The sequence below is a fragment of the Cupressus sempervirens genome, chromosome 2, assembly GCF_028749045.1.
Source record: "Cupressus sempervirens isolate cs-2001-9-10 chromosome 2, ASM2874904v1, whole genome shotgun sequence".
In the NCBI taxonomy this organism is placed as follows: Eukaryota; Viridiplantae; Streptophyta; class Pinopsida; order Cupressales; family Cupressaceae; genus Cupressus; species Cupressus sempervirens.
Genome location: NC_143119.1, coordinates 591,111,586 through 591,120,882, shown reverse-complemented (window position 1 = coordinate 591,120,882; position 9,297 = coordinate 591,111,586). Strand labels below are relative to the sequence as shown.

The window sequence follows — 9,297 nt, the reverse complement described above, 5'->3', positions numbered from 1 at the left end:
AGTTTTTTGTCTGAGTTCATGAAGGATATTGACTGGTTTGTTTTCCTAAAATCATGCCCAATCTTTATATCCATCAAAGCCCAAGATATTGGTGTGCACTTCCTCCTTATTTATGTTTTATATGAAGAGACTTCCCTCTTCCTTAATAGCCCCTTGTCGTTTGCATGGGTCCCTCTTGGAAAAAATGATGTAGCTACCACTCAAAGATGAGATCTCATCTAATGTTGAATTGTATGATGGTGTCTACATGCAATGTTCAATGTCTCATCCACTTAGCACTTTATTTGCTTCTCATGGTGACATTTCTGGTAGGTGCGAGGTGATTATTGAAATCCTTATTTGAGTGTCTTCCTTTCTCCAATGTCATCCACTCCTTCCTATCTAATCGACAGTAAGCTATAATGATCTCCTTCAACAATTTAGTATGTCTCCTTTCTTTTAACATGATGTCCACCTTTTCATCCAAAAGGTTTTATTGATTTGTATCTATGTTGTCCATGTGAATAGTTGGCACCTTGAACACATACAATTTTCATCGAATGTGTTTGTAACTAATGGTATTGAGCAAGTTTTACCAAGCTGATGTATATTTGATCTCTGTGATTACACATTAATGTTAATCCTCTCCATTATGTGTAGGTATATCGCCATTATTGTCTTGATCAACATTTACTTAATTTTGCATAAAATCTATCAATCTCTTCCTAATTTTGACTCTTAATCATTCTTACCAACTATGATTTATGGTCACACTTGTGTAGGGATTGCTAATATTTCATAGATGATATTGACCATACAACTTTAATGAAGTATCTGTGGAAGACTTACTTCCCTTTCACCAACTTTGCAATTCAAATGTGACTCTTGTCAAACATACTACCAACAGTTATAGCTCTTCGATATTAGAAAAAGTTGGTGAATATTATTTATCAACTCTCATATCCCACCATTCAGTTTTGATGATCTTAGGAACATTTGATGCCATCATTGGACTAGCATATGACAATATTTTGACAAGCTTATCATGGGCATTGCTTCAATAGATCTGACAATATAGTCTGCACGTAACCATACTCATATTAATCGTAGCTACGAAAAGACTTCTCACAAAGATGCTGCATATACTAGATATAGAATCATATTATAATTCTTCAATACTTATCCTGTGTTATATAAAAGGTGAGTTGCATATATTTGAGTTGATGTCATATCACATAGATGCCATATTCAAAGTGGTCCTAACAAGTGCTTGTACTATCAAACAATTTGACACAAGACTTGCAAGTCCCATTTCCATACTCCAAATTCTATAGTAGACCACCACCACCAAAAAAACCAATCTTAGGTCAAAATATTTGGTGGACATAGAGTATGATGGGCTTGAAATAATCAACGATAGCAGAAACAGTTTGTTCCTAGTGATAGATGAAGTTGATAGTCTCCAAAGACTGTCAATTTTTTTTACATAAATACATGCCTCCCTAATGGAGATTGATAAGCCACCTTGAAGGTAGGTTCGATTACAGTTGTTAGTTGACAACCAATTATATTATGCTATCATTAACAGACTCCTAATCCATTTGCCATCGATGAACAAAGGAGTATCCACACTAGGAGGAAATTATAATCTTTCTCTTTCTCATTTCCTTTTCTACATTTGTAGCCTTGCTCTAATACCATGATAAGTAGCATGGATCATTTCTGCAAATGTAATTATATTGCCATTGTTATAGATATGTTCCAAATGCATATCCTAATCTCTTATAAATATAAGAGTAGGAGACATGTCTCAACTATGATTAATCATTATTAGTTAATATATATTAACAATATAAATCACAATATAACATATGTATTATATATAATATATATGTATAATACTATATATATACTATATATGTATACTATATATATCAATATTGCATCTTAAGATTAAATCAATCTGACTGTAGCTATAATCTTAACACTTTGATGTTGTTAAAGAGTCCAAATGTGTAAGCTTGGCCTGGTCTCTAGTCAACTGATAAAAAAAAACCTCAAATATTGGCATGGTGAGTCTAGGACCAAAAGCATCCATAGTAGAGTGAAAAGTAGATGAGAAAATTTGAAAATTCCCTCAAAGATTTGTTAGAATTAGGTAAATACATTCTTGATTAGTTTTGTTCTTGCCACAACCTTCTAGCAAATATCTTTGTTTTAATTTCATCAGAAAGTCCTCGATAGAGGGAAACAAATAAGGTACTAATGAAGTCAATTTTGCCTCAATCTAAAGTGCTTTAAACTCATTGATGGTGCCAAAAAATCCTTCAAACTTTAACCATATATCCTAAGGAGTGGTACAACCATTGAGATGAAAGAGAAGATTATTTGTAACATACAAATATAACAAGCCCATCGATCCATATTGTTCGTGTACTACATAACCTCAAAAGGGCATCTGAACTGAGGTTGAACCTCATACAAACATGACCATAACCCTCGTGACCTAATAAGTCTTGTCATACCAACTTTCTAGAGGTGATAATTGTGGGGTGAAAGTGGCTCAACAAAAGATGACTCTACCATACTATGATTTGTACCTCAACTATTCTAAATTTTTATTATTTTATTAGTGATCTTTTAGAACTGGACAGAAGATGTAGAAGGGTTTTTTTTTTTTTTTTTTTTTTTGTGTTTATAGATATGGTTTTCTAATACAAATGACATAAAGTAAGAAAGAAACACTGCCCATAATTAAAAAAACCAAACCCGAGTACAATTTGAAAGTTGAAAAGAAAATAAAAGAAATAAAGGCTTCAAAATTAGATCTCGTGTACGTGGGAATCTTGCTAATGAAAAGAACAAAGAATCTGGTAAGTGCTCGAGAATAGTTTTTTGACACTTTTTTTTCGAATAAAAAAATAAAGCTTAAATGAGCAAATTATGGTCCCTGAGAATACAAAAAAGATCATCTGGCTTCAATAGAAAAAAATATGTGCCTAAAAAAAAGGCTTGAAAAGACTCCATAAATGCGTTCGTCTTCAAATAAGATTTTCAACAGTATATCATTTGCCCAAAAACACCTTTGTATGCTCAAGATATGGAAAATAAACCACAAGGTACTCCTTAAGGCAACAAAACCACCTAAAAACCCCTAGGAGCCAAAAAAATTAAGTCCCTTCATCAACCATATGACTGTAGGTAGGGATTGAAGGTTTTGAGTGAAGCTTGGGCAGTACACAGGTGGCATTTTTCGACAGAGGCTATAGATCGGGCTTTTGGTAGTGGTGGCATGGGAGGAGGTGGCACTTGGGTCGGTGGTAGGTTGTGCTCTGCGACATTGCAGTGGCCATTGAGCGGCGCATGGGTGACATGATTTTTTAATAACCTCGTGTATTTTAAAAAATAAATTTTCATTTTTTTGATGAAAATGCACCTTGGGGTGTGTGCATAGGGTCATGCAACCCTGATGGCAAAATGTTTTTGCCTCTCTTGCAAAGTTTGAATTTTATGAATTTTATATCAAAATACGAGTTTTTGGCGTTGTGAGCAAAATAGTGAGGTTTATTTTGCTCAAAGTGCACCAAAAAATCGTGACCCCCCAATTTTTATAAAAAATACCATATTTGATCCAACAAACCCTTGTTCCTTCATTTTCTTCGAAAATGAACAAGCTTCGGGAGACTTGACTTTGATACCATGAGGGGTTTGAGAAATATAAATCCATAGATCCTGTAGAACACCTACATGCAAGAACCTGTCACAGAGAAGCAAAGACAAGAGAAGGCAAGGATTTGGCTATGAAAATATGGAAGAATATATTTATCAAACTAAAAGAATAAGAAAAAAAGTACGAGAGATCAATCCTTATAGAAGGAGATCATAAAACGTAAAAGGGAAATCCTAAGAGGTAAAATACATTTAATAATTAATATGTAATTATTAAATGTAAATGTAAGTGCATAAATGAAAATCTTTAGAAGGGAGTAAATATAATTTAATCAATGTAATTAAATTACTTTTTTACTCTTACAAGAGAATTTATAACTTGATTGCATTGACTTTCAAATTATAATTGACAATTTATCAAAGAGAATATTGTGGCACAAAATATAGGGACTCCCGATCAGACGATCATCCACAATTGCATTATCAAGTACAAAGTCTTTTATGAAAATCTACATGATTGATTCAACAGTTCCAACATTTTCTTTGTATTGTTGTAGTCGTTGAAGATAAGATTACATGTAATCACAATTACATGCAATTTGATTACACAAACCTTTTAGTACATGTAGTCTAATAAATCTTCTTTCCTAGTTTTATCGGGTCAAGGTGGTTGAGTTGCTACCTCTCTCTCTCTCTCTCTCTCTCTCTCTCTCTCTCTCTCTCTTCTTTTCTTTTCCTATATAAGGAGTGCCCCCCTCATTGTAAATCTCATCTTTTATTTTTACATAAGAAAACTTTGCCAAACTTGTGCAAGCATAACTTTGATTGTACAGTACCAATTTGAAAGAAAAGTGAATGCAAAGAAACAATTGAAGTTGAAACTTTGATTGCGAGTAATTGCAATAGAGAAAATTAGAAGCGTTGATTGTAATTTGTGCCTATTGTCCTTGATTCATGTTATTATTGTGTTTAATAATAGAGCATAGTGAATTAAGAAGTAATCAGAGCCCGAGCTTTGACTAAGAGAGATTGTGGTAATACATAGACTAGAAGTTTTGACTGTAGCTTGTGTTACTATCTCAAATTCACAAAAATAGTTAGGATTTCCCTACTTCTAGCTCTATGCCCCAACGGTAGAGGTTTTTCTTATAGTATAGACTAAAACATGACTTAGAGCCAAATTGGTACTTTTTCAATCAACCTTTAAGTTGGTGTTAGTTTATTGGTATCATTGTTTCCAACTATTAGATTGAGTGTAGTTTAAAGATTTAATCTTGCACATACTCGCTCCTTCGGTAAGTGAATTCTCTCATGAAAGATAAGAGGAAAGAATATTGGTGACATCCCTTATAAAATCTCTCAACTTCTTGCTCACCTTGAGTTGATCCAAGGAACAGTGAGAAGGCAGAGCCTTTCCTTTAAGGTAGGAGAGGCTTTGTCTCACACATTGTGGCTGATCATTCTATTTTGTGACTAAATTTGCAAAAACCGTCGGTTGCAAAATATGCACTGACACTACAAAGTTGATAAATATGTAAAACTTTTAATAATACATGAAATATGTTCATTATTTGTCCTTGTCTTAACTACCATAACTAAATTAACTCCATTTTCTCTCCTATTCAAACCACCTAATCTTGACTCACCCATTCTAATTTCTCACCATCATTTCTTCCTCTTTTTCATATGCCCACATTGATTCCTTCCACAAAATATTTAACTTTGATTAAAAGCTAGAAAACCAATGGCAATTTATTCTAACTTCAATCTTTCTATCTTTCTTCCTTCTACACAATATTTAACTTTGATTAAAAGCTAAAAAACCATTTGAATGACAATTTATTCTAACTTCATCTTTCTTTCTTTCTTGTTGGTTCTAATTTGTATCCATTTCCACATGTCGCCAATTGGTTCCTTTTCTAAGCTATTGACTTTAATTAAAAGCAATGCCTAGAATGTCATGCAAATCACCATTTATTCTAACATCAACTTACTTTCTCTTGTTATTCTATTTATATTTATTCAAATCCAATTTCTTTTATTCGTTTTTTGGTTTTCCTTGTGAAGGCAGGCTAAAGTTGATGGCCGTATGCAACTTTTTAATTATCTATGAAGTAAATTTGTCAGTCGGTAATAAAAAATGCCACATTCACTTCAACCAAAACACCGCTGTCTGAACTAACGGGTACGTGACACCGTCTTCCACTTCATCCCGCCAATGCCATTAACATATAAAAAGCTTGTTTAATTTCTGATCCAGGCCTATTTGTCTTGGCTTTCACGCCCAGTATCATAAACATTTTCAACAGCTCAATGATACCTCACGGATCTTTCTCTGCACCCCAACTAGGAAATGCCCGAATGCTACATAATCCTTCTTCAGACCCATATTATCCCCTTAGACAGCAGAGCAGGAGCTCACTTGAAGGTTACGTTGGCTTCTCGGCACTGTAGAATTGGCCCCAGCTAATTGCATAATGGTTTTCGCCACTACATTTTGCTTCCAGTGCTCAGATTGATCTTCTAAGCGCTCTCGGCGGTCCGGCTTTGGTTTGCATCAAGCAGTGAGTAAAACATTGCTTGATCATGCCTCTGGTAAGATATGAGATACGAAATGAGTACAGTTTGGCGAAGCCGGAGTTGTACAGGTCGGCAGGGAAGGATGAGTCTGATGTGTTGCTGGAAGGGGTGGCTATGGCTGGGCTTGTTGGGATACTGCGACAGCTCGGCGACTTAGCCCAGTAACTTCTTTCTTCTTACCCTTGCTCCTCTCTGTGTATCTAGTTTTAATATGACTCCGTTTCCTCAGTTTTACTTCCTGGTGTTAAATGATGTGCTTAGCCTACGGCTACAGTGAAAGTCGGGGTTTATTTTTAGTGGCGGTATTTTAGCGACATTGCTCTTGTTAATTTATTATTTTCGTCTGTAGTTTAGTTTATCCTATTCTCCACTACATATTGCCTTCCACCTGAATTAATTTAATTCGCCTTTAGGCCTGCTATAGTATTTCAGATTATTTTGATGTAAATGTCAGATGAACGTGAGATTCTCTGCCATTGCATTAAATGGCCGTGTCAGTTTCACGTTATCTCCTTGGGATAAACCTTTCGGTCAAAGTTACTTTTGCGAGGATGGAGTATGTAATTAATGTCGAGTTTCCCTCCATTGTTCTATCCGGTGGAAAGTATAGGCTTTCTATGCATGACTACATCTCTGTTTTCACCTTTTACCTTGTTTATGATAACTTTCCTTCTGGTTATCGTATTCGGCAATGCATTTTCAAACAATGAAAGTACATCGTTAAGGGAAAGGACACCTGGTCTGGCCTAGGCCAGCCTCAACTAGGAGATAAGAAAATAAAATCGGAGGCAGGCTCTAAGGGGTCAATTCCACGAAGGACACTTTGCTTCTATTTTTCGTAGGCACGTGGTTATATGAAGTTATATAGCACTGCACGGTTAAAAATATTATTTCTTACGGAAGTCTAAATGGTCAATCTCAGTATTTTAGGTTGAAGGTTTGAATAGGTTATGGAGACAAGAGATGGGGGAACTCTGCAGACTCTGCCAAGACAATTTAGAAAAATTATTTACCAAATGAAAAGCTTGTAAATTGTGAATTTTTTCAAAAGGCTTTTATTTCAAAATTTAGGACATAAAAACTTGAAAAGATGTACGGGATAGTCTAAGGATTAAGCCCAAAGAAGAAATTATGATCATCTCCTTCAATGCAAACTGAAAGTGAAAAGGTAGAATTTAGAGACATTTTGTGCAACTACACATTAGGGCAGAGTATCCAGTTGTTGAGCACCTTAACTTTGTGCTTCTCAAAATCTTACTTGGAAATCACAAATCACACCCAGTTTTTGCAGCAGCTTTATTGACAAATCCCCTGCTTATAACTAAGGTTTCAGGCCTACATCAGCATACTTTTTGGCAAGGTTTTGTAAACAGCCCCAGAAAAAATGAGACCGATACTTGTGTACTTAATGAACCTACTATTAAATTTAAATCCTCAACCAAGAACTAGTCATCTGTTGGACTAAAGAAACCATACAACTTATCTGCAAATTGAAATTTGAACTTATATGTAATCTGATCGGAGAGTGGACAGTGGTGCTAACATTCATGATTACAACTCCAAAGTCCTCTGAAAGATGCACCGTAGCGCAAAGAAGTCTGCTGTCCTAGACCAACCTCCAAAGGTAAAATGTGGAAGCTTACAATACAAACCCTTCATGGGGTGAGCTCCACGAGTTTGGAAGCTTTGAAATAAATAATAACTACTGTTGTACATGACTGAAATCAGGGAAGCACATTCCGATTTAAGTACTGTAAACAGAGGACAACAGAAATATCAACGAATTCTCCACTATTAAACATGAAAGTTGAGCATTGCAATACACAAAAATAACTTGAGAGTGGCTATAAAACACCTCCAAGCAATCTACAACTGAAAAACTTTACTTCCTTGACAAAAGAAATTGTACCAACTCCCCTGAATAAGAGAGAACCAGAAAGTGGAGTGACTGATTTGCAACCCAAAAGCAAGCTCAAAACTGAAATCTGATCCATTCTTTGCCAAGTAACATCCCAAGATTGACCATTTCTTCAATGCTTCAATCCTTACTTCAAATATCTCCAATCCATTTGTAGATGAATTGACGGAATAACAAGATGGCTGGTAAGGAAATGGACAGCACTAACAATTCTGAAATTTTGATCATCATTCCTCTAAAACTCACACCAACCATCCCCAATAAGCTCCATCATTTCATGTTGAGAATCGCAAGCATGTATACCCAACCAAGAATGACTTCCAATGTCCTAAGAAAGGTGCACAATTCAGAACTCCAAGTGCCATCTAAAACAGAATACATATCATGGAATTTGTGACTTCTTTGTTAATTTCTTGTAGCCTATGCATGAAAGCATCTAAAACTGAAATACAAGGAGCAATAGTAGTCATCAAATCCAATCCCAAAGAAAGATTAATATGATATATAAAATCACTCAAAGCAAAGGATGAATTGTCAAGTTTGTAAATGTCATTTTTATATCTTTCTTTCCCAAAACGCACATGAGAAACAAGCTGGAAACTGACTTTACTTACTGCTGTTCTGAAATTTTCAGCAATCTCAAGAACATGTTTTGGAAACCTTTCAAAACCTGAAATGTTGAAGCCTCCAAGAATTAATACCACGAAGAAACATCTCCTCCTAGTGTCATTACACTCCTGATGCACTCCCCATCTGTTTGTTCATTTGCATATCTCATATCCGGTGGCCTCCTAGGAGAGTAATCAATCATCTCATAATGTGAACCTGGCTCAAAAACAGGCTGGACCAAACTCCTCAAATCTTGAATCTTCTCCCAGATCCCATATCTTACTATTTTCACCAAGAGCAGCACTTCAACCAAGAGTTGTTCCATGACCCAACTCAAAAAGTGGATTGTTACATGTCTTCTCTACACCTGCCTCATACAATGGGTTATCATATAACACAAAAATTTATTCTTCCAATCATGTCTATGCAAATCAAGAGAGTTGCTGCTATGATGAATATCAAAATTAGAACTGTTACACCTTTCATCAACGACTCCAAAGCTGTCCCAAGTCTCTCGTGCATCCTCATTACCATTTTTTACA

The 9,297-nt window shown here is 35.4% G+C and overlaps 1 protein-coding gene across 1 annotated transcript in view; it reads left to right on the top strand.

Moving 5' to 3' along the window:
• The first annotated feature begins 5,910 nt into the window (after positions 1 to 5,910).
• LOC149574788 (uncharacterized) overlaps positions 5,911 to 9,297 on the top strand; it is a 96,666-nt gene continuing 93,279 nt past the window's right edge. The window contains exon 1 of the mRNA XM_089814619.1: positions 5,911 to 6,389. Coding sequence (XP_089670745.1) covers positions 6,235 to 6,389 — 155 coding nt within the window. The 5' untranslated portion in view covers positions 5,911 to 6,234. The remainder of the gene's footprint in view (positions 6,390 to 9,297) is intronic.